Below are 25,333 nucleotides of genomic sequence, written 5' to 3'. Positions count from 1 at the left end.
CAATGGGGAAGGCGAAAAGGGGCGCGCGGGCAAAAAAGGCCCGGCGTGGCCCCGTCTCCCAAAGTTCCATGTTCCGAGCCGCAGAAGTTTCTCGGGGTCTTAAAGTGGGATTTCCCTGCCGTCTTCTCCCGTTGGTAGGTGGGTTGCGAATGCTGCTGGTGGGTGTGGCTTTTCTGCGAGGCACCACCATGCCCAACGCGGAACCGGAGCCGGGGGTCAAGCCCTTCTGTCAGTTTACCTGCGTGACCTTAAACAAAGAAATCTTCCCTTCCTCTCTAGGGCCTCACTTACCCCTCTCTGAAAAATGGGCGGTTTCTCAAACCAACACCAGAAAGGGCCAGTGTTTGTAAGTTATTAATTAAAGGTGCCCTGGATCCCCTAGCCCTGAGCTAGGCTTAGAAGTTTGTTGCACCATCTCCTTTCTCCTTCCTCACGCCCCAGTCACCAGCCTTCCATGGCTCCTCAGTGCCCTTAGGAGAAAACCCAGACTTTTTCTGATGACCTAAGAGACCCTGAGTAGATTAGTCTCAGGCAACATCTCCAGATGCCACTCCCATCCCCAATCTTCATTCACGGTACCCCATTCCAGACTATCCGTCCTAAACCCACAGCCGCTACTCAATACCGAACTGTAGCACTAAATCCTTTAAGGCCCTGCTCTGGCTCCCCTCCTGGAGACAGCACAAGCTCTCCCACCCCCAAAACTTCTTGTCCTGGCAATCTGACCCTACCACATCCAACAATCACCCGAGAAGGTAAATACTAGTATCGTCTCCACTTTACAGATAAGGACACTGAGATTTGCAGAGGTCAACGTATTTGCCCAAGGTCATACAATAAGAAAGTGGCAGAGCCAGAACTTGAACCTGTTCCACCTAATTCCTGTGCTCTTAATTCCTACTCTACTGTTCCTGTATGCTCCAGAGCCTACGCTGGGGGTTAGATTTTTTTTTTTTTTTTTTTTTTTGGTGTGTGTGGGAAGAATGCCATAATGGATTTGAATCCTGGATTCGAGTCCAGCACAGCCCTTCCCTGCTGTGTGACCTCGGGCAAGTGATCATCCTCTTTGAACCTCAGTTTCATTCACTGCAAAATGGGGATAATAACTGCCTATGGTATAGGATTAGAGGAGAGTTTGATAAGATCACGTAAGTAAAGTGACAGAGGGCCTGACACAGTGTAAGTACTTTTTATATCCACTCCGAAGTACTCAAAGTGGGACAGAGTACCTAGAGCTGATGGGGGGTGGGGCGGGCAGCTCTCAGGTTGTGGGAGGACCTCACCCAGCTGAGGTAGGCAGGGAAGACTTCTTGGAGGAGGGGATGTCTGAACCAAGATCTAATGTATGAGTAGGAGATAACCAGGTGAAGAGAGGGGAGAAGAGAGAAAGGTATTTAAGGCAGAGGGAACAGCAAGTGCGAAGGCTTAAAAGTGGCTTTCTTTTCTTTTTTAAAATTTTTATTTATTTATTTATTTATTGCCACACCGTGTGGCTTGCGGGATCTTAGTTCACCCCAAGCAGGGATTGAACCCGGGCAATGGCAGTGAAAGTGCCAAGTCCTAATCACTGGACCACCAGGGAGTTCCTAAAAGTGGTTTTCTTCCTTTGAAAAGATTACTTTGTGGAACATAGGAGAGGGGTTATGAGGGTGACATGACAACAGGCACACCCGTCCACACAGGAAGCTGTAGACACAAAATCTCTCTTTGGCACGTGCGCACGCACACACACACACACACACACTCAAGTACAGAGAATCATGTCACAGAGACAATACACAGAATTATACTGTCACACAGTCCCATACGTGCATCTAGAATCACACCACCACACAGACAACACACAGGTACAAAAAAAAAAAAAAAATCCCAATGCCTCCTACACTCAGGAACACAGAAATCCACAGTAATGAGAAACACACATAAGGCTGAACCATTTCACCCAGACAGTAACACATGGAGGAGGAATTACAACCCTCCCCACACACAGGTTCACAGAATTATGTCACAATGACCCACACAGAATGAAAACATCACCAGACACACAACGTTACATAGACCTATATCACAAAGTGACATGGACACCCAGTCAGCCGGTGCACCCCCACCCCCTGAAGCGACCCCACAGATGAGTCAACACACAGAGCTCTGGTGCCTACCAAGGTGAGATCTTTATGGGGGTTTAGAGATCAGTGGGTTTCACAGCCAGCATGGCTGGTCCAGTCCCTTCCCCTCCCCCAGCCCACACAGTTCCCTCCATAGAGGGCCTAGGTCACCCGCTGAGAGAGGGAGGGGTCAGACCCTTCTCCTCATAGCACCAATCTGGACAGGCCATCCCTTGACAAAACAGTGAGAAGTGCCTTCCATAAAGGGGGTGAATTGGGTTGAGAGAGGGAGGCCTTTTCCTGTGGGAGACCGAGAATAGCACCATCGTCGAAAGAAGGTTGGGGGAAGGGGACAGGGACACATAGGTGGTGGTGGAGTACTGAGGAGTCCTGGCCTCTCTCCCCACCCCATGATATGCAGATAGGGCTGTGCGTGTGCCTGTGCGGCTGGGGAAGTCACCTGGATTGTGAGGGAGCCCCAGGTTCCCCAGATACCTGGGGTTAAGTAACAGTAAGTACATATCTGAGGGCTGAGGTGGGGAGGGAGGGGGTTCTAGGACAGAGAACTTTTAGGGATATGAGACTGAGAATGGAAAGGCTTGAGCATGAAGTCCATTAGCTCAAGGACCTGGAGGGTAGGGATCTGGAATAGGAAGACTTAAGGCAGAGAGTAGTAATTAGAGCAAGTTGAGTTAGGCGGGAAGCCCAGAATAGAGTTAGGAGGGTGGGGTCTGGAGTGAGGGAGTCAGAGGTCTTAAGATTCAGAACTAGAGGAATCTACAGGGCAAGGTCCAGATTCTAAAATCAGAAGGCTTTGGAGGCTGAGTTCTAGAGCCAAAAGAATGTGGATCTGAAATCAGAGGCACTTGGACGCTGTGAGGTCTAGAACCAGAGATACAGAGTAAGGACTAGAATTTGAAAAAGTCTGAAGACCAAGTTCTAGGACCAGAGGGATTTGGGAGTTGTAAGGTCTAGAATCAGGAATTTAAAGCTGTAAGGTCTAGAACCAGAAAAATTTATAAGGCAAGGTCTGTAATCAGAAGATGTTTGAAGGCTGAGTTCTAGATACGTGGTAGTTCGGAGTCATAAGATGTGGAATGAGGGGCAATTGGAGATTGTGAGGTCTAGAGTCAAGGAAATTTATAGGACGAGGTCTGGAATCAGAAGACATTTGAAGCCCATTACTAGAACCAGAAGAAAGGGAGATCATCAGATCTGGAATCAGAGGGCCCTGGAAATTGCAAAGTGTCAAGGTTGTATAGTCCAGGACCACTCAGTGGTAGCGATGATGAGGTCGAGAGCAAAAGAGAACTGGAACATTGTGTCTGGTTCTGAAAGGTCCAGACACGAAACCCATAAGGTCAAGACATGAAACCCATTTTACTTCTTTTTGATGGGAGAAGCAAGTCTCGAGTGTAGAGTTGAAAAGGGCTGAGCTGGGCATCATGAATCAAAATGATTGAGACATCATGAAGTCTAGATTTGGAACGAAATGCATTACAGATCAGGAAGACTAGAACCAATTCCAAGCTTGGGGATGTGGGGTTCCAAAATCAGAAGAAATCTGGTTGTAAGAGCTGGAATCAGCAGGAGTAGGAGCATGTGCCATTGAGAAGAAGGGAGACCTGTGGGGAGAGCTCTAGAACCAGAGGAAGGCAGAGAGTGAGCTCTAGAACCAGAGGAAGGCGGAGCGTGAGCTCTAGAACCAGAGGAAGGCGGAGCGTGAGCTCTAGAACCAGAGGAAGGCGGAGCGTGAGCTCTAGAACCAGAGGAAGGCGGAGCGTGAGCTCTAGAACCAGAGGAAGGCGGAGCGTGAGCTCTAGAACCAGAGGAAGGCGGAGAGTGAGCTCTAGAACCAGAGGAAGGCGGAGCGTGAGCTCTAGAACCAGAGGAAGGCGGAGCGTGAGCTCTAGAACCAGAGGGTTCTGGTGGTCCTAGGCCTGAGGGAGTTGGAGGTTGTGAGCCTAGAACCAGACAACTTTAGAAAGCGTGAAGTAGAAAGACAGAGTTGGAGATTGTGAGGTCCAGAAGGAGAAGACGGTGAGATCCGGAATCACAGCGGTTTGGAGGATGCAAGGTCTAAACCAGACCATGTTGGGTGTTGTGCAGCCTAGAACCAGAGAAGGCCGGGATGGCACAGTCTAGAACCAGAGTAGGTCAAAAGCTGTGTGGTCTAGAACCAGAAAGGGTTGGAGGTGGTACGGTCTGGAAGCAGAGGTCGGAAGCTACACCTGGGATAGGAAGACCGCCTATGGAGTCGGGGTCCAGGTCAGGCAGGAGCCAGCAGAAGTCCAGAGCGGAGGGGTGGGCAGAGCTGGGTGGCCGCTTGGGAGGCTAAGGGCTCAATCAGGAGTCGCCGGGGGTGAGGTCTGGCCTGCTGTCCCCATTGGCACCTGAGTTGGTGGGAAGATCAGGGTCCCACATTCTTGTGGACCCCAGGCAGTTCGTAGCGATGAAAAACATACCATGAAAGCAACAAAAATAAAAATAAGAATGAAAGAAAGATGGATGGAAAGCAAGGTGCTTCTGGTTATCAATACTCCCCCAAGCCCAGAAATGCAGACATGAGCCCCAAACTCCCCCACCCCTAATTACCGAAAATAAAGCCAAGAGAATTGGAGAAAAGGATGAGGTAACCGGTACTGAGAACCCCAAGGGAAGTCCTGAGAGAAGCAGGAGGGGGCCAGGGACCCCCTCCCAGAGGTCACTGAGCTGAGACCACCCCGGAGCACCCCCAGACAGTGGGGGTGGGGCAGAGGGGTGGGGACTGAGGTAGGCCTGAGGCGGGCGGGGGTCACCGAGAGGAGAGAGGGAGCCCCTCTCCCGGCACCTCCATCCTGTGCATTGGCTGCCGGCTTGGAGTATGATTGACGTCCTTTCTTGTGGGGGGAGAAGGGAGGTGGGAAGAGGACCTGGCTCAGTTGGCCTGGGCCAAGCCTGCCGCTGGCTGAAAGTGGCTCCTGGGCTGGGCGGTGTCCTCGTCCGGGTAGAGAGAGAGCAGGGAGGGGCCCAGGCCTGTGGGGGAAGATGGAAGGTAAACCAGTGGGGAGTTATCACCCCAACCCGTCTTCAGACAGTTAAGAGCATGGCTGGTGAGGCAGGCATGCCTGGATTCAAATAGGACTGAAATCTTGGGCAAGTGCTGTTCTCTGAATCTCAGGTGTCCTGATGTTAAGAAGCCTGGAGCCAGATGCCACCTGAGTTTGAATCCAGGCTCTGCTACTTACTTGCTGTATGAACTGGGACAGGTGACTTTACCTCTCTGTGCCTCAGTTACCTCATCTGTAAAATGGGCTAACAACAATACCTCCCCTGCCTCCCACAGGGCTGTCAGTGAGGAGTAAATGAGTGAATCCACGTAAAGCGCTTTGAACAGCGCCCAGTGAGCTGTGGTCATCTGGGAAACAGGGATACTTAGACCTACTTCACTCATGAGAATTCACTCATTCAAAAAATATTTGTTGAGCACCTACTGTGTGCCAGGCACTGGGGACACAGTAGTGAACAGGATAAATGAAACTTCCTGCCCTCGTGGGGCTGACATTCCAGTGAGGGACGTCAACTGGATCATGTACGTACGTAACAGACTGAGCACAAAGCTTGGCACAGAATGAGCTCTAGATAAACGTTAGCTCTTCAATTACAAATATGTACTGAGGCCTTGCTCTGTGCCCAGCCTTGCACACACGGTGAAGCACAATGACCAAGACAGGCCAGGCCCCTGCCCTGTGAGGAGCAGACAGACAGTAATCAAATAATGTTACAAATTCCTATGTGAACGTGGACTGTGATGAGTGTTTCAAACCATAGCTTGGGAAATGAGGGAAGGCTCTGTGGAAGGAGTCGTATTTGATCTGAGATCTAAAGGATGTGGTAATTAGACAAAGAATGGAGGGAAAAGCATTCCAGGCAGAGGGATCAGCATATGCAAAGGCCCTGAGGCAGCCTCCTCAAGCAAGATGACTTCAAAGTCCTCACAATGCCCCACAGTGGCCCTGTGGAATCTGCTTCTCTCCTCTCTTCTCTGTGTTTTAGCCACACTGGCCTGATTTTTCCCCATAGAAGACAGATACACTCCCACCTCAGGACCTTTGCATTCGCTGTTCCCTCTGCCTGAGATGCTCTTCCCCCAGAAATTGTCACAACTCACTCCCTCACCTCCTTAAGGTCTTTGTTCAAATGGCACCTTCTCAGTGAGACCACCCCTAATCATACTGTTTAAAATGGAAATCCCCCCACCACAGAACTCCTTTCTCCTCTGCACACATTATTTTCCCAAGTAGCACTATTTTTCATCACGTGTACTCTTTATTGCATTTGTTTCTTTGTTCTGGACTGTCTCCCTCACTAGCATGTCAGCTCTATGAGGGCAGGGGTTTCCATGTGTTTTGTTCCCAGTTTTGTCTTCAGCTCTTAGGACAGTGCCTGGCACTTACTGTGTGTTGAGTGAATATTTGTTACACGCATGAAGGAAAGAATGAATTAAAGGATAGTGACTGTGGCTGAAACGGAGGATGTGAAGCAGAGTGCAGTCTGAGACGAGGCAACAGTCAGACCCCGCAGAGACTGGAGTCCAAGATGAGGGGCTTGATCTTTCTCTGAAGGGCGCTAGGGAGGCATAGAAGAGCTTTGAGCAGAGGAAGGCCAAGATCAGATTTGTGCTTTGGAAAGCTCCCTCATGGCCAGTGCCTGCAGGTTTCAGGTGGAGCTATGGCTATTCATAGTTGTGCTGGAAGATGATGAGAGCAACACAGACAAAGCAGCTTGTCTCATACTCTGCAGCGTTGCGGGGGTGGGGTGGTCTGGGACCAGCATCACCTTAAGGGCGACATTTCTTGAGCATTTATTGTGAAACAGGTCTCGTGCTAAGCTCTTCCTGGGCAGCATATCCACAAGTCCTCAAAACATCTCCTTAAAGTATGAACTCTTATATTGGGTGGGCCAAAAAGTTCGTTGGGGTTTTTCTTTACGGAAAATAGGCCCCCACTGACAAGAAGGGGGAAACCGAGACTCCAGAAGCAGAAACTATCTCCCAAAGCCACACAGCTGGGAATGACCAAGGGACAATCAGACACAGGCTTCGGGAGACCTAGACTCAGGCCCGGGCTCAGCTTCCACCTCAAGGGACAGCTTTGGCCAGCCCCTGCCTCCCTCAGGGCCTCTCTTTCCTCCCACAGTGTCCCTGAGAAGAGGGAGGGGCTGCCTGTTTCCAGTAAGGTCATGTCCAGGCACAGACAGACTCCCCCACCAGCCTCAGAATCATCCCACCCTCTCTCAGCCATCTAAGGCACCTCCCACAGGAGATGGGGACCCAGAGCTTCTCTGTCTACCCAGGTTGCTACTCACCCAGGGGCTCATTCAGTTCTAGGAGGTGGGTGCTGGGATCCTGCTGGCTCCCTGGGGCTGGTCCTCCTGTCAGAAGGAAACTCTAGGGGACACAGACAAAGCCACCATCATCATCACCATCACCATCATCATCATCATCATCATCATATCCAAGGAGGCAGGATGGGGCAGTGGTTACGGGCACTGTGGTGTTCAGTGGCTGCTTATTGGCTGTGTGAATTAGGGTGAGTCACTGTCCCAGATGTCCTCTGTGGGTCCCTCCAGAGCCTTGTTCTCCCCTTCAGTGCCCCAGCAGGCTGACCTGTGCGTGTGGACTCCACCAACGTGCAACCTTGCTCTGTGTGTTCCTTTGAGGTTCACATGATGGGAGATACCAGCAGGTTGGAGGAGGAAGACAAGGGGTATTTGATCTTCTAGCTGCTTCCCTGCTGGGTCATCTTGGGTTGGCTGTGTCCCTCCATGGAAGGTTTCAGCTCTTGCGAGGCGGACCCTACTCTCTCCAGGATCCAGTGGCCACCCCTCTGCCCTGTGCCTTCAGGCTAGGGATGGTGTTGCTAGCCCCAGGGTGATGCCTACACCTTTGCCAACAGTCCTGTTACTAAATTCTCCTCAACACCCCATTTGAACATGTTCTCTGTTTCCTGTCCAGTCTCTGACTGATACAGTTGCTTAACCTCTTGTGTGTAAATGTGAACAATAATAGTATTTCAAGAGTGGCTGTAGGGACTGAATAATCATGCAAGGCACTTGGTGCAGTCAGCGTCTGGCACATGGTAGGCACTCAATAAATCAGAGCTGTTGATATTATCAACCACACTCTCATGTTCCAACAGCGCTGTTCAGGGCTTCCCTGGTGGTGCAGTGGTTGAGAGTCCGCCTGCCGATGCAGGGGACGCAGGTTCGTGCCCCGGTCCGGGAAGATCCCACATGCCGCGGAGCGGCTGGGCCCGTGAGCCGTGGCCGCTGAGCCTGCGCGTCCGGAGCCTATGCTCCGCAACGGGAGAGGCCGCATCAGTGAGAGGCCCGTGTACCGCAAAAACAAAACAAACAAACGAAAACCCAGCCCTGTTCAGAGTGAGGAGCCCGAGGTGCTGCTCTTGTTCGGTTGGTGTTTATACGCCCACTTATCAATAGCCCACTAAGAGCAGCTAAGGGCCGTCTCATGCCAGTCCTGTGAAATTTAACTATCTGCTACTTCCCAGATGAGACTGAGGCTGAGAGGTGACGTCACCCACCCAGGGTCTCACAGTTACTGAGTGACGGACCTGGGACTCGAGCCCAAGTCAGTCTGACTCTAGTGTCTGTACTCTTAAAGCTACACTAATAATCAAAGGCCAAGACCTGTGCTAGGTTTGGGAGGGAGTGTTCCGTGGGAGCAGAGAAGATTCCTAGAGATATTCACCCTTGTCAGTTCTCCCCTTACCCTGCTTATTTTTTCTTCTTAGCACCTACCACCAACTTACGTCTATTTGCAAAGCCCTTCCATACCTGTTGCCTGAACCAGCAGATCAAGGTCCTAGCCCTAGCTGGATGGCTGACCGTCCATTTGACCTTCAGCCAGGCCCTCCCTGCCTCTCTTGTTTTTCCATCTATAAAAACTAGGTTTAAGCCTGCTGGGTTCTGAGGGCCAGAGAATCCCACGAATCCCCACACATACCAGGCTGAGGGGAGGCAGCAGGAAGTTTTCGGGTTCTGGGCTGGGGGACCGTTTGGGGGGTCTCACTCCCAGCAGCTCCACCCCCTCTGCCTCGTCCTCTGCGCTCTGGGCCAGGGCCCTGGAGGAAGACAGGCAAGAATCTCAGAACCCAGCAAACCTGGGCAGGTGTGGGCACCAGTGTGAGCAGGTGATGAGCGTTCATTCACTCCCCCAAGCACCTATTTATTCCTTTACTCATACACCCACCAATCCATCCATTCATCCATCTGCCAGTCCATCTTCCCATTCATCTACCCAGTGATCCGTCACCCACCCACCCACCCACCTGTACAACTACCATCCGTCTATCCTTCCATCCGTCCGCCTATCTGTCCATCCACTCAGCCATCCAGCCAGCCATCCATCCAACTACTAGATTCACTAATTTCCTCCCTCTCTCACTTCACAACTCTTTATTAGGCACCCACTGTATATCCAGCTCCAAACTGAAAGCCTTGGAAAATAATGAGATGTATCCATGAAAGCCTTATAAGGATAGTAACGAGACCACCCTGGAGACTAAATGGGCACACGCCTACCATCTGGAGAGCAAAAACTTGAGTATTCGTAGTGTAACATCTTTGGAAGGGGGACATGGATCCTCTGAAATTATACGCGAGATCATGTGTCTATATGTGCATGTGAATCTTCTTGGGAAGGGTCCATGGCTTTCAACAGATATTCAAAGGTGTTAGGGAACTTAGTTCTAGACAGTTTCTCTGACACTGTGGCAATGTCCTCTGAACTATGACAAAAATGGTTACTAAGCCAGATAGAAACAAATTCCAAAGGAGAGGGCCGTGGTTGACTGGTGGGATTTGGATAAACAATGAGAACGGTGGAGGGCACTCCAGAAGGAAGGCACAGCCTAGGCAAAGATATAAAGTTTGAAACAAACATGACATGTGCTGGGGACACTGCGGGCCTGGCTGGAGCAGAGGTCAGGGTAGGAGGAATAATGAGGGATGAGGCTGAAGTAGGAGGCAGGAGAAAGATGGGGTCAGGGACCTTCTCTACACTTCTTTTTTTTTTTTTTGCCACGCCACTGCTTACAGGATCTTAGTTCCCCGACCAGGGATTGAACCCACACCCTCAGCAGTCAAAGCGTGGAGTCCTAACCACTGGACCGCCAGGGAGTTCCCTCTACACTTCTTTATATCCCACCTGTACTGTGGCTCACCTCTTCCGAGCCCCAGCCATGGGGGAGGATGCTGAGGGGTCCCCTCTGGAGGGGCTGGAACAGCTCAGCCGGGGGTCACTCCCCCAGCGGGGCAGCAGGGAGGGCTCAGGGGTTGGGGGCGACATGCCGTGGAAGCTCCGTGCACGGGGCCGGGGGACAGCCCCTGGAGGTCTGTGGTAGGCCCTGGGTAGCTGCTCACTGGAGTTGAGCTGGAAGTCATCATCCATGGAGATGTAGGGGGCCAGCATCTCCAAGTCCAGAGCATCGACGTCCTGCGGAGGGCAGGAGGGAGTTAAGAGCATGAGCCTTGGCCTTGGGTGGACCCGGGCTAGAGTCCCAGCTCCACCACTTCTGAGTTGTGTGCCTGAGGTCAAGGGTCTGAGCCTCAGTCTCCTCATCTGTAAAATGGGTAGAAGGACTCTGTGGTAGCCAGTTGCCAAGATGGCCCCCAAGGATCCTCACCTCTTGGTATTCACACCCTAGGTTATTCCCCTACTATGGTGACTAGGGCTGACCTGGTAACAATAGGATATTGAGGAGATGATGGTGTGTGACTTCCAACATTAGGTTGTAACGAGACTGTGGCTTCCGTTGTTGCTGTGCTCTCTCTCTCTCAGGTCACTGGCTCTTGAGGGGAGCCCTCTGGAGAGGCCTACATGGCAAGAAACAGACCTCTTGCCAACAGCCAAGGGAGGGATCTCGGAAGTGGATATTCTAGTCCCAATCAAGCCTTCAGATGACTGCAGCCCAGCGTGACATCTTGACTGCAACCTCATGAGAGACGCTGAGCAAAAGCCACCCAGCTAAGTGATTCCCAAACCCCTGACCCTCGGAAAGTATGTGAAGCAATACACGCTTGTATTAACCTTCGAAGTTTTACAGTAATTTGTTATCCAGAAATAGATAGCAAATAAGATTTTGATAAGTAGTGTGGGGTGTAGCTGTAACAAAAACCTAAAATGGGAGAGGGGCTTTTGCACTGGGCAGTGAGCAAGGGCTCAAGGACTTTGAAGGGCCCGTTAGAGGAGGCCTGGATTGCCTTGAACAAGGCATTAGTCAGAATTTGAACCATGAGGAGCCTGCCACTGAGGGCTTGAAGGCAAGTGAGGAACACGTTATCTGAAGCTGGAGGAAAGATTTTTGCTGGGAAGTGGCTGAAAGTTTAGCAACACTGTCACCTGCAGTTTTGTTGAAAGTAGAAAATGTAACTAGTAAGCTGGCTGATCCACCTAAGGAGATTTCCAGCCAAAGTGTTGAAGGGGCTGCCTGATTTCTTCTTGCTTACTTGGAGTAAAAGGCAAAGGGAGAGAAAAGATAAAGGAAGAAATGTTAAACAGGAAGGAGCTGGGGCTTGAAGGGCTTGAAAATTCTCAACCTCCCTGTGCAGTGAAGAATTTTACCCAAGAAGAGGTTCGGCCTTTGTCCTGGCTCCTGGGAGGTGACATCTAAACCCTTGGAATTTCCCAAGTGATAGGTGTGTCTTGGCTACTCGTGATGGACCCCTTGGACCACACCTGATAGTTTATTCTGACAAGACAACTGAGGATGGGGACTCTCCATGCCAGAAAAGCCAACCATGGGATTTGAGGGCTGGGGCTTTGGGCCCCATGAAATCAGCCTGACCTCCAAGGAAAATGTGTGTGTGTGCTGGGGAAGGTGGAGATGGAGATGGAACTCAGCTACATTGGCAATAACTCAATTGATCATGCCTACACAATGAAACCTCAATAAAAACTCTGGAGACCAAAGCTGGGGTGAGCTTCCGGGACTGGCAGTATTCCATATGCATGTTTCCACACATCAATGACAGGAGGGTAATACCATCCCTGGGGACCTGAGATCTTTGAACTTGGGACTTTCCCAGTCCCAGATTCTACCCTATGAATTTCTTCCTTTGGCTATAATATTCTTTTGCTATAATAAGACTGTAATCATAAATACAGTGCTTTCCTTAGTTTTATGACTAGTTCTAGTAAATTATAAAACCTGAGGGAGCCCATGAGAGTCTCCGAATTTGCAGGCAGCTGCTCTGAAATGAGGGTAGCCCTGGGGACCCCCAAACTTGTGGCTGATGTCAGAAGTCTTGGGCAGACTTGGGAGTCTGGAGGATTGTGCCCCTCACCTTGGGTTTGGCTGACTCTGGGAACCAGATAGCAAGTGATGCTAAAATTAAGAAATGGTTTCTGAGCAAAGAAGGGCACTCTCAGGAAAGCATGGTCTAAAGATTAAGCCCAGGGTGTGTTTATAAAATTCCTTGTTAAGACCCCAGAAAGACAAAAGGTGGTGCCTAGAATATCCTCAGTCAGACAAAAGGTACTCTAGGGTTTAAGGATGTGCCTCACAGGTCTTCTCAATCAAACAATAGGGCTTCTATTAAACCTCAGGGCACTGTCACTCTGCCATCTCAACAGAAGCCCAAGGTAGAGAAGGGTTTCTCTCAGAGATGTGTGGGTATGGCTTTTGTCTAATGGAGTGAACTCCAAAGAGATTCATTTAAGACATACAATGTTTGTTGTTGTTGTTGTTGTTTTTTAAAGAGAATTATATGAACAGAAGCATTGACAGCTTGGCCTGAAAGGGACAGAGACGGTACAAAATGAAAAGAGACCTTCGGGCCATCAAAGTTCTAAAAGCAGGAAGCAGGTTACAAAAACCACTCAGTTGCAAATACATGTTACCTTTTTATGAAAAAGGAAGGATGACTCAGAGTGAATTGCCAAGAGCCCAGAGGGTGGAGCCAAGAACCACGGAGAAAAACTCCTGGGATGTTTTTGAGTCAGAATGGGTTCTGACCAAGGAACTTTTGATATTTGCCCAACTGGATTTCAAAACTGCTGTGGACCAGTGATACCTGTGTGCTCTCCTTTCCCCTATTTTTTGAATAGGAGTATTTTTGGCAGTTATTCTGTGCCTGTCCCATCACTGGATGTTGGGTACGTGGGTGGCAGACAACTTGTCTCTTTAGTTCACAGACCAACAGATTGAGAGGAACTGTATTTGAGGTGCTTTGCCACACCCAGACCTGACTGAGGTGACGAGATTCTGGACTTAAAGTTGATGCTGTAGTGGGAAGAGACTTTGGGGGACTTGGGAGGGGGTGAGTGAGTTTTGTGTGAAGGAGAGACATAAATCCCAATGACCCTGGCCTTTTGGTGTCCCCACTCGTTTGTGGCTGCCTTCACATTGTACCAGGGTTGGTCTGTATGACCAATACAATACAGCAGAAGTGATGGTATGTCACTTCTGAGATTAGCTTATAAAAGACTGCATCTTCTGTCTTAGGTTCACTCTCTGTCTCTTGGATTACTTGCCTTGGGGGAAGCCAGCTGCCATGCTGTGAGGTTGCTTAGGCAGCCTCTATGCAGGCCCACATGGTGAGGAACTGAGGCCTCCAGCCAAAGCCAGTGAGGGACCAAGGCCTGCCAACAGCCATGTGTGCGAGTTTGGAATTGAATCCTCTAGCCCCAGATGACTGTGGCCCTGACTGAGGGCTTGACTTCAACCTCATGACAGACTCAGAATAAACCATCCAGCTAAGCTGCTCCCAGATTCCTGATTCTCAGAAATTGTGTGACCTAATAAATGTTTGGGGTTTTTTTTTTAAGTTTTTTTTTTTTTTTTTGATGTGGACCATTTTTAAAGTCTTTATTGAATATGTAGCAATATTGCATCTGTTTTCTGTTTTGGTTTTTTGGCCCCGAGGCATGTGGGATCTTAGCTCCCCGACCGGGGATTGAACCTGCACCCCCTGCATTGGAAGGCGAAGTCTCAACCACTGGACTGCCAGGGAAGTCCCATAAATGTTTGTTTGAAGGTACTAGTTTTGGGGTAATTTGTTACACGGTGATATATAGCTAATACATCCATGCCACTGTCATTTATCTCTCCAGACCATCAATCATCCAAACATTATCCATCTATTATCCATCCAACGGTCTATCTATCCAGCTACCCATCCAAACATACATCATCCATCCATCCGTCCATCCATCCATCCGTCCAAATACCTAAGCATTACCCATCCATCTCTCTACCATCATCCACCTAGTGAATTCAATGACCCATCTATCCATCCATCCACTCATCCCCTTAACCATGCCACCGTCCTTCTCTAAAACTTAGATATGTCACCCAGAACCCAGAGGTAAAGACCGTTCCTTCCATGCCAGCCCTTACCTGAGCTATATCTAGATCTGTCTCCACTGCCTCAAGGTCCTTCCCAGAGGCGAAGAGTTTGTGTGCATTCTCCACATCCACAAGTAGTTCATCTGGGAGATCAGCCTGTGGGGAGAGAGAATAAGAGACTTAAGGAAATCTTGAGCCTGGGAGATGTTAGGCAGTAAGGCAGTCTAAACATTTGACCTCAGGGGTAGAAGTGAGGGTCAAATGTCAGCCAGCTGGGACACCAAAGGGGTCAAATAGCAAATGTGAGTTTCTGCACCTGGGTGTTCAAAAGTCTGAGCGCCTGGGTATAAATTTTTTTTATATATAAATTTATTGATTTAATTTTATTTATTTTTGGCTATGTTGGGTCTTCGTTGCTGCATGCAGGCTTTCTCTAGTTGCGGCGAGCGGGGGCTACACTTCATTGCGGTGCGCGGGCTTCTCATTGTGGTGGCTTCTCTTGTTGTGGAGCACGGGCTCTAGGCGTGCGGGCTTCAGTAGTTGCGGCACGCGGGCTCAGTAGTTGTGGTGCACGGGCTCTAGAGCACAGGCTCAGTAGTTGTGGCGCACAAACTTAGCTACTCTGTGGCATGTGGGATCTTCCTGGACCAGGGCTCGAACCAGTGTCCCCTGCATTGGCAGGTGGATTCTTAAGCACCACCAGGGAAGTCCCTCTGGGTGTAGATTGACAGAGCAAACATCAAAGGTTCGAAAGACCAAAGCCTGAGGCCAAGATATTCTGGCCCTCTGGGGTTAAATGTCTTGGAGTCTGGAGGAAAACAATGCCCGGTCCAGCTTCCCAAGGGTAAAGGGTGAGGTCAAAGGTCACAGTCTATTTCTCCGGTGGAGAGAAGATATTTGCCGGGGGGGGGGGTGGTCACAAAGGTGGGAATAAGGAAACTCAAGACCAGATAATATGGACCCCTGAGTGAAAGGTCAGACTATCTGGACTCTTAAGTGAAAACAGTAACCGTTATGGTCTCTTGAAGCCTTTCTGAGTGCTTCTCATGAATGATTTTGCTGAACCCTCACAATAACCAATGAGGTGGCAACTTGCTATTATCTGAATTTTACAGGTGAAGAAGCCGAGGCCCCACTTGTCCAGGGTAACACAGCCACAAATGGCAGAGTCAGGATTTGAATCCAGGTTTGCGCAGTTTAAGACATTAGACATTCTGGACTCTGAATTCAAACCTCAGAAAACCTGGATGCTTGGTCACAAGCAATGAGGGGGTCGCCCACGCCAGTCCCAAACAGCCTAGGTTTTGGTCCAGATAACAGTTGAAGAATCTGGAATCTAGGTCTTGAAGGAACCCCCGATTCCATCTCATCCCAGCCTTTCCACTACACAGATGGAGAAACTGAGGCCCAGAGAATAGCAAGGTTCAAGCCAAAGGCCAAAACAGCCTAGATCCTGAGGGCTGAAGTGGAGGGGACTGCTTACCGGAAGAGGACTTCGGGGGCGTCGTGGGGCTGGGGGTGCACTGGGGGTAGCGGCTACTGAAGTCCCATCCAGGATCGGTGCCAGGAGGCGACGGAGGTCAGGGCTACAGAAACGACGGGGGTCAGCGGCCAGGGCGGCCTCACTCAGGGCAGGGGGGTGCAGGAAGGCTAGGATCCGGGGACCGGAGGTGTCTGCAGGACACATCAAGATGGGGAGGACACAGGAGGGTCACCCAGGGCTGAGGGGCAGAGCCCTCTGCCAACCCCCGGGAGCATAGCTGACTAGGTAATCAGCATAGACCCCGTTCACAGTGCTGCCGAGTCCTGGAGAACTTCTGCTGTCCCTTCAGTTGCCCTGGAGGGGCTAACGTGGGGTGAGGGCACACAGTAGGCTGGGGACTGTAGCAATTGCCCAATGGTGGGGAAATGTTTTAATATTTAAAATTGACATGGCTGGACCATGGCAAGTGATTGACCCGGTTCCCCGGTGGCACAGAATAACATTCAGCCTGGGGGGCTGTCATGTTAGGAGAAAAGACTGGCCCATGATCCTCAAGGAGATTCTAAGGTCCCTGGAGGTCAAGATGTGGCCCTGAGCCAGTTCTAAGCCAGAAAAGGAAAGGAGATGGGGGACCTCATTACCACACCCAGGAGCATGGGTTGCCAGCAACAGTTTGGAGACGGTGAGGCCCTGAAGAACAAACAGGGAGGGAAACTCATCCATCCAGGATTGGAGGGGGTGGGGTGTTAAGCAGAGGAGAAGGAAGAGGTAGAAAGGAGCCAGACGTGGAAGGGTCAAGATTACCGGAAGCCAAAGAACAGTGAAGTGGGAGCACGGAACAAATGGAAAGTGGGGGCGATTGGAAGCCACAGCAGGATTCAGAGCAGAGAGCAACAAGACTGAAGCAATCATCCTGGGGACAGAGAAGAGGGAGGAGGGAAGAGACAAGGGCATTCTGGGCGAAGGAAACTACATGTGCAAAGGCCCTGAGGCATGAAAGAGTTTGGTTTGTTCCCAGAGCACTAAGGAGGCTGGTGTGGCTCAGAGAGTAAGAAGGGGAGGGAAGCAGGTCACACAGGGCCAAGCGAGTGGCATTAAGGCACTTGGGCTTTCTTCCGAGCATCCTGGGGACACAACCCCTCCCAGCCCCAGCCCTGCCCCATACCAAGGCTGTCACCAGGATTAGGGGCGTCCTTCTGAGAGGGGGTGCCCCGCTGAACGTGTCTGCGAGAGTGTCGCTCCGTTTGCTCCAGGGACAGCACCACTTCGGTCTCTTCCACCCGGCTGGGGTACAGGGCAGAAAGGGGAGTGGGAGTCAGGGAGGGTGCCTGGCAGCCTCCACATATGATGTCCTGTTAGAGGAGGGCAGTCTCATCCGGGGGCTGGTGGGCATTGTGCAGAAAGTAATTTGCCACATTGACTTGTTTTAAAGATTTAAATTTTGTTGAATGCTTTTTAATTATAATAGCATTGACAAGAAAGTGAAGTGTGTCTTCCCAAGCTCCCTCTGTGGAAGGAAAGGCAGAAAAAAAGAGTTGGCATTTAGCATAGGCTGGGGAGAGAGAGAGAGAGGAGAGACTGAGGGGCCATGAGGGGCAGAGAGCAGGGAGAGTGAAAGGCATGAGAACTAAATATTCTCTTTATAGAGATTTACTTATAAATACATTCTTATAAATGTATTGATGAGGATTATGCACTTACTATATTCTTATGTTGCCAAATAGGAAGAATTTATGGGGATATATTTTTATGAATAAGAGATTTTATTTATGAAGCTTCTATTCATAGGCATTTGTCACATTCAAGGGAACGAATTTATAAATACATCCTTACGTCCCTCGTGCCTTCCTGCCGCCCCCTCCCTCCCCAGTCTGTAGCTGCAGAAGCCACTCAAATGTTCTCTCTGCAAATTGGCTTCTGGAGAATGGGTCTGGGATGGAGGACCAGACCTTCATTTGCATCTCATTTGCAGAACACTATCCAGGTCAGAATGTGGGTGGTCCTTCTGCCAGCTCTTTGAGAAGCTGTGATCCTTCCCCATCCTCACCCACCCCTTCTGAGCTGGAAACATCCCAATTTAGGCTGGATCCAAAGCCACCCCACCCCTCTAGAAAAACATAAGGTCGCACAGTCACACGTGTATGCACCCTCGGCACAGGCACAAACAGGAACTCCCATATACACCCAAGTGTATACATCAGATATGCACACATGTTCTACACACTTGGGCTCGCACATATGCATACATGCCACATGAAATGCACGCGTTCATTCATTCCACAGACATTTCCTACACAACCCGTAATACTTAGTGGTTAAGAGCAGGGGCTCTGCAGCCAGCAGCCTGGGTTCAAATTCCAGCTCTGCCACTTATGAGCTGTGTGACCTTGAGCATATGGCTGACCTCTCTGGGCCTCATTTTCCTCTTCTGTAAAGAGGGAGTAATAATAGTACCTCCTCCCCAGGTTGTCGTGAGGCCTAAATGAGTTAGTGTATGTCAAATGCATAGAACCGTGCCTGGCGCGGGGTGAGCTCTATGTAAGTATTTGCCATCATTGTTTATTGAGCAACTACTGTGTGCCAGACACTGTTCTAGGCGCTGGAGATTCAGCAGCGCACAAGACAGACAAAACTCCCTGCTCTCATGGGGCTTAAATGCTAGGGGGAAAAGACAGACCTTCAATAAAAGATATTATTTGTTGGTAAATGTATCTATCTAGTTACAAAATATATATTTCCACTAACGAAGCCCTTGAAACATGGCTGGTTGGAATTGAGGTGTACTGTCAGTATAAAATACACCCCAGATTGAAAAAATTGAGTATGAAAAAGAATCTAAAATATCTCATTAATAATTTTTAATATTGATTACATGTTGAAATGACATTTTTGCATGTATTAGAATACACACATATACCTATATTACAATGTATAATACACTTAATAGTGTATTATTAATTACATTAATTAATAATGTATTACTGATTTAACAATATTATTGATGTGATATATTATTGTATTTAATAAAGTATTATTGAAACTAATTTCACCTGTTTCTTTTTACTTTTTTTGGGGGGGCGGGTATAGTTGTTTTACAATGTTGTGTTAGTTTCTACTGCACAGCGAAGTGACGTAGAGTTCCCTGCGCTATACAGCAGGTTCTCATTGGTTCTCTATTTTATACATATTAGTGTATAGATGTCAATCCCCATCTCCCAATTCATCCCACCCCCCACTTTCCGCCTCTGTTTACTTTTTTAATGGCTATTAGAAAATTCAAAGTAACATATGTGGCTCATGTCACACTTTTTTTTTTTTTTTTTTTTTTTCCTACGGGGCTGGCTTGAGGGATTTTACTTTCCTGACCTGGGATCAAACCGGGGCCCTCAGCAGTGAAAGTGCAGAGTCCTAACCACTGGAGTCCTAACCACTGGACCACCAGGGAATTCCCATGTCACACTTTTATAGGACAGTAAGTATTAGGGGAAAGAAAGGCGAAGAAGGAGATATGCAATTTTGAGAAGGGCCATCAAGGAAGAAGGCCTGGTTAAACACACAAATGGTTCTAACTGCTCCGAAGCAAAAGGACAGGACCAGGAGGGAAAATGGGGAGATATGACCTCCTGTAGGGGTTCAGGAAAGGGTCTCGCAGTAAGTAATGTCTGAGCTGAAACCAGAAGTATGAGTGGGCGTCATTCAGGAGAAAGAGGAGGAGGGAAGGGGGAGGAGCATCCTGGCAGAGGAATCCGCATGTGCAAAGGTCCTGGAGTTTGGAGTGATAAGCGGAGGCATGCAGGAGTCAGGTCACACGGGGCCTGAAGAGCCATGTTAAGGTTTGGGGACTTTCTCTTCTGGATACTGGAGAACCACAGAAGGGCTTTGAGCAGGGGAGAGACATGAACCAATTCGTATTTCAGAACCTGCCCCCTGACCTCGGCAGTTGTGTGATCAGTGGAATCCAAACCAGCTTTAGATCTCAGTTAGGAGGTTAATGCTATAAACAAGGTGTGAGATGGTGGTGGCCATGGAGACAGAGAGAAGGGAAACAAATTCAAGATCTATCCCAGAGGTGGACAGAGTGGATGTGGATAGGAGGGAATGAGAAAAAGGATGCAGGAGAGACTCCTAGGTTTCTGGCTTGAGCAAATAAGAGATTGTGTGGTTTGGTGGTTATTAGTGTAGCCTCCTGACCAACCTTGGGTCAAAACCCAGCTCTGACATTTACTAGCTGTGTGACACCAGGCAAATGACTTCCCCTCTCTGGTCCTCAGTTTTCTCTCCCCAAAAATGGGGATCGAAATAATTGCTATACCTCATGGGGTGGTTGTGAACACAAAGCCCAGGACCTGGAATGTTGTAAGTGCCCCGTGCAAGTGAGTTGTATTTTTATGGAGCAGGTGCTCACTGCAACAGAAGGAGGCTTAGGTGTGGCAGGATGGATTCTACAAAGTGTCAGCACCTGGGCACGCACCAAGAGCCACACAGCTGCACGCCACACAATACGTACACAGCACTAAGCACGATTCATACCATATGCTTCTCATCTCACTGTTACTAAGTAAACACCTATTCTTTCTTCACCCATTTTCTGCCAGTAAAACTGAACTCGAGGCAGATTGAAATTCCAGGGACTGGCCATCAAAAGGCAAATCTTCATAATGAATGAAAGGAGCTTGCCGCAAGATATGGGGGCGGGTCCCCTCTCCTTAGCTCTGACAGTGAGGAGACTTCTTCCCAAGGCTACAAGTTATTCAAAGATTCTGATTTGAAAGGGTGTTAAGGAGAGAACATTCCAAGGATGCTCAGCCTTGTTTTCTTGTGTATGAAGACTTAGATGAATCTTCCTGTTACCAACCTCTGTTTTCTAATAGAATCTGTTCTTGACCAAAAAGACCCAGGGAAACTCCTCTGGCTTTAGAAATGAATGCCATGTCCTGGAAGATAATCTTCAAAGAAAAGCTGTAAGTCTCCGTCTTGGGTGATCATTTGCTGCCCTCGTCACAATGTTGTCATGGTGAAAAACTTCTAAGGTGCATGATGGAAGCGGCGGGAAAGACTATGATTCACCACTACACACCCATTAGAATGTCACCCAATGAAGACAAAACAAGACAGAAACAGACAATACAAATGCTGGCAAAGATGTGGAGGAACTGGAACCCTCACACGTTGCTGATGGGAATGCAAGAGGGTACAGCCTCTCTGGAAAGCAGTTTGCTAGTTTCTTAGGAAGCTAAACATACACTGACCATATGACCCATCCATTCCATTCTTAGGTGTTTGCCCAAGAGAAACGAAAACATATGATCTCAAAAAATCCTGGACAAGAATGTTTACAGTAGCTTTTCTTGTAATTGCCCCAAATAGGCAACAGTCCAAATACCCTCCAACTGGGGAATGGATAAACCGTGGTCCATACATATTCATACCACAGAAGATTACCTAGCATCAGAAAGGAACGTATTGATACACACCTCAATGTAGATAAATTTTAAATGTATTAGGCTATGTGAAAGAAGCCAGGCTCAAAGGCTACATACTACAGAATTTCGTGTACATGACATTCTGGAAAAGGCAAAATTCTAGAGTCAGAGAACAGATCAGTGGTTGCCAGAGATGACTGGGGGGTGGAGTGGGGTTCACTATGCAAGAATTTTCTTGGGTGATGAAACTACACTATAGCTTTTTGGGGGGGGGGCCACACTGCATGGCTTGTAGGATCTTAGTTCCCTGACCAGGGATTGAACCCAGGCCCCTGGCAGTGAGAGTGCGGAGTCATAACCACTGGTCCGCCAGGGAATTCCCTACTCTATAGCTCGATTATGGTCGGGGTTACACGATTCCATGCACTTGTCGAAACTCATAGAAGCGTATACCAAAAAGAATGAAACTTCTCTATGTAAATTACACATCAATTTTTAAAAAGCACAAAAAAGCCCCCAAGATTCAGCTAGATTTCTTATTTTAACTTGAATATAGAATCCTTTTAGTTGAAATTACACGCTCACACACATTGGTGTCTACATGCAGATACGTGTGTGGTCAGTCACACATGTTCTACATACGTGTACCTGTGCACATTCCCTCACACACGTGTGCACCATACACATGCACACTTGTGCATATACACACACACACCTGTTCACACGTATGCAGACCAGAAGAGAACCACACACAGCCACCCCACCTCATTCCCGCTTACCTGATCAGGAAATGGACGCAGACGATACTCTCAGACTGGGGGCCCCGGCCCCCCGACACCACTGTGGCCTGGGTCTGGGTCCACAGGTAGCCACCACTCCGGGCCAGGAAGCGGTACTGCCCCGTTACTGCCTGGCCCTTGCTCAGCACTGGGGAGGGGCATGGGGAGGGGTTAGGGCAACTGGGGAGAGAAGGCCGTGGGAGCAGGGCGCTGGGGATGAAGGGGCCAGGGAAGAGAAGGTTCCTGGGGACTTGGGGAAGCAGGCGGCTGGTGTTGGCTGGGGCCATGCAGCACCGGAAACGGAACCTGAACACGTACAGGTATGGATGCTCTGGCCGACTGCATCTGAGTCCAGCGCATGGATGTACTCATAGGCAGAACAGCCAATCAGGTCATCGGGGCTGTAGCCAGCAACCTCCGCAATCCTGAAGTGGGTGCAGTGGACCCCGGTCAGTTCAACTGGCGAAAGTGGAGGGTGGGTGAAAGGAAGGAGAGGGGGACACGGGGATGAAGCCAGCAAGACAGACAGAGACAGGGTTGTAACAGAGAGAAAGGGAGAGTAAGAAATAGAAAACGGGGTGTGGCCGGTTGAATAATGGCCCCTGAAGATGTCTCCGTCCTACTTCCCGGAACCTGTGAATATGCTACCTTACACGGCAAAAGGGACTTTGCAGATGTGATGAAGTTAAGGATCTTGTGATGCGGAGATGATCCTGGATCATCTGGGTGGGCCCAGTGTAATCACAGGAGTCCTTATAGGAGGGGAGTAGGTGATCAGAGTGAGACTAGATGTGATGATGGAGGCAGAAGCTGAAGTGATGCTCTGTGAAGGTAGAGAGAGGGGCCACAAGCCAAGGAATGTAGGAGGTCTCCAGAAGCTTTCATGGCAAGGAAACAGATTCTTCCCTGGAGCCTCCAGAAGGAACATAGCCCTTGATTTCAGCCTCATAAGACTCATTTCAGACTTCTCACCTCCAGAACACTGAGATAGAGAATTTGTATTGTTTTGAGCCACTACGTTTGTGGTAACATGATACAGCAGCCATAGGAAACTAATAGGGGAGGAGAGAGAAGGTAAAAATTGGAAGAGTGATGAAAAGAAAAAACAAAAAAGGGGACTTCTCTGGTGGTCCAGTGGTTAAGAATCCGCCTTCCAATGCAGGGCACGCAGGTTCGATCCCTGGTCGGGGAACTAGGATCCCACATGCGCGGAACAACTAAGCCTGTGTGCCACAACTAAAGAGCCTGCATGCCGCAACTACAGAGCCCACGCACTCTGGAGCCCGCGTGCCACAACTAGAGAGAAGCCCACACACCACAGTGAAAGATCCCGGGTGCCGCAACTAAGACCCGAGGCAGCCCAAAAATAAATAAATAAATATTTAAAAAAAAAGAAAGAAAGAAAGACAAAAGAGAACGTGAAAGAAATAGGAGAGGGGAAGAGAAAGAAAGAAAGTCACAAAAAGAAAGATAAAAAAGAATGAATAGAAATAAAAAGTAATCATGATGATAATGATTTTAAAAAATAGGCACTTCTAGAGTGCTTTGTACCAGGCAACTCACTGAATGCTCAGAACAACTGTTCAAAGTAGGTTCTGCTATCACTCCATAGGACGGATGAGGAAAGTGTGGCACAGAGAGGTGAAGTCATTTGGCCAAGGGTGCACAGCCGGCATTTGAACCCAAGCAGTCTGAACCCAGATACGAAGACCCACAGACAATTCAGAGACAGAGAGATACACAAAGACAGAGATAGATGGAGTCAGAGAGATAGAAACAGAGCAGAGAGAGCAGCTGGGGGGTAGGAGAGGAGACGTGAATGAACTTGGGCAGAAAGGAAGAAGAGGAGCCAGGCTGGCAGGTGGTGGGTGGGCCCCTGGCTCCTGCCCACCTCTCATCACAGTAGGTGAACTTCATGTCCAGGCTGTGGCGGCTGAGGAAGGCCCCCCGGCCCAACGGGGGCTCCAAGCTGCCAGGGTGGGGGATGGCTTCACAGATTAGCACCAGGCATTGCAGGGGGGGCTCCAAGTGGGGGCTCCCGGCCGGGGAAGACTGTGCAGGGGGCTTGTAGGCCCTCATGTGTCCAGAACAGTGCAGTACCTGGTGGGCAGGGAGCGAGGCAATGATGCACCTGGGCCTAGGGCCACCCAAGGGGCGGGGAGGTATCTCCCTGTAGGCCCCTCCCCTCAGGGAGCTGAGAAGAAGAAACCCCTGAGGATTCTAGAGACCCAGCTCAGGGAGCTCTGAGGACCCCCAGACCCCAACCCCACAGAGACCCAACCTAAGAAGGTTCTGACAATCTCTAGATTCTTAAGACTCAGGGAGCTCCGAGAACCCCGGATTCCAACCCCATGGAGACTCCAGGCCCAAGATGCTGAGGACCCCCAGCCCCAGGCTCACAGAGACCCAGACTAAGAAAGGATACAAGGACCCCCAGATCCCCAACCTCCGAGGTACCCAAAGGATGCACTAGACCCAGCCTGAGAGTGCCCCACTGGATCCCCGGCCCAGGAGACTCCCGGACTCCAACCCACTGTGAGACTTTAGGGCTCAGGTCCAGCCCCAGCAGGTCCCTTGCCCTCCTCCAGGCCAGGCCCTGCCCACCTTCCAGGTGGCCGCCTTGAGGTTGAGGGTGCGCCCGCGGCTGGTGAGCGTGCTCTTCATGCGCAAGGAGAAGCACCGCTCGGTGGGGGCCTCCGGCTTCCTTTTGGACAGGCCTGAGGAGGGCCGTGGGGGGGGGAGGGGAGGAGCAGGTCACCGGGCAGCTTGGGACAGGGCCCAGTCCCTCCAGCACCCTGGTTACTAACCTCTCCCCAGCCTCATCCCCCAAATTGAGACTTCCGACCCAGAGAGGGTCTCCACGGGGTACGCTATGCTCCTTTAGACCCCCGGGGTGCAGCCATGTCCCTGTATTCCCTGGGGCAGGGCCACATCATCCTCATCCCATTTTTCTCAGTCCAGTATTTCAGAGGGGGAGAAGATATGCTGAAGAAAGAATGGAGGGCTTCCCTGGTGGCGCAGTGGCTGAGAGTCCGCCTGCCGATGCAGGGGACACGGGTTCGTGCCCCAGTCTGGGAGGATCCCACATGCCGCAGAGCGGCTGGGCCCGTGGGCCGTGGCCGCTGGGCCTGCGCGTCTGGAGCCTGTGCTCCGCAACGGGAGAGGCCACGACAGCGAGAGGCCCGCGTACCGCAAG

At 50.0% G+C, this 25,333-nt stretch overlaps 1 protein-coding gene and 1 long non-coding RNA gene across 4 annotated transcripts in view; one reads left to right on the top strand and one right to left on the bottom strand.

Annotated features, from left to right (window-relative positions):
- Nucleotides 1–18: 18 nt before the first annotated feature.
- Nucleotides 19–12,269, top strand: LOC117308923 (uncharacterized). Its single transcript, XR_004523176.2, has 2 exons — nucleotides 19–134; nucleotides 10,945–12,269. It is a non-coding gene; the product is annotated as an uncharacterized lncRNA (long non-coding RNA).
- The window catches only part of HIF3A (hypoxia inducible factor 3 subunit alpha), a 33,493-nt gene continuing 8,285 nt past the window's right edge, over nucleotides 126–25,333 (bottom strand). For 2 of the 3 annotated variants that reach the window (XM_073796051.1, XM_033843963.2), the window contains 11 exons: nucleotides 24,742–24,854; nucleotides 24,029–24,237; nucleotides 22,456–22,562; nucleotides 22,138–22,285; nucleotides 17,101–17,219; nucleotides 15,936–16,126; nucleotides 14,504–14,608; nucleotides 10,328–10,599; nucleotides 9,109–9,226; nucleotides 7,452–7,533; nucleotides 126–5,120 (listed from right to left, as the gene is read on the bottom strand). In XM_073796051.1, coding sequence (XP_073652152.1) covers nucleotides 5,023–5,120; nucleotides 7,452–7,533; nucleotides 9,109–9,226; nucleotides 10,328–10,599; nucleotides 14,504–14,608; nucleotides 15,936–16,126; nucleotides 17,101–17,219; nucleotides 22,138–22,285; nucleotides 22,456–22,562; nucleotides 24,029–24,237; nucleotides 24,742–24,854 — 1,562 coding nt within the window. In that variant the 3' untranslated portion in view covers nucleotides 126–5,022. Of the gene's footprint in view, nucleotides 5,121–7,451; nucleotides 9,227–10,327; nucleotides 10,600–14,503; nucleotides 14,609–15,935; nucleotides 16,127–17,100; nucleotides 17,220–22,137; nucleotides 22,286–22,455; nucleotides 22,563–24,028; nucleotides 24,238–24,741; nucleotides 24,855–25,333 lie in introns of all 3 variants that reach the window. The other variant, XR_012328037.1, reaches the window with a different exon arrangement.

The sequence above is a fragment of the Tursiops truncatus genome, chromosome 19, assembly GCF_011762595.2.
Source record: "Tursiops truncatus isolate mTurTru1 chromosome 19, mTurTru1.mat.Y, whole genome shotgun sequence".
Lineage (NCBI taxonomy): Eukaryota > Metazoa > Chordata > Mammalia > Artiodactyla > Delphinidae > Tursiops > Tursiops truncatus.
The sequence above is the reverse complement of the archived record's forward strand: the minus strand, read 5'-3'. Positions and strand labels throughout refer to the sequence as shown.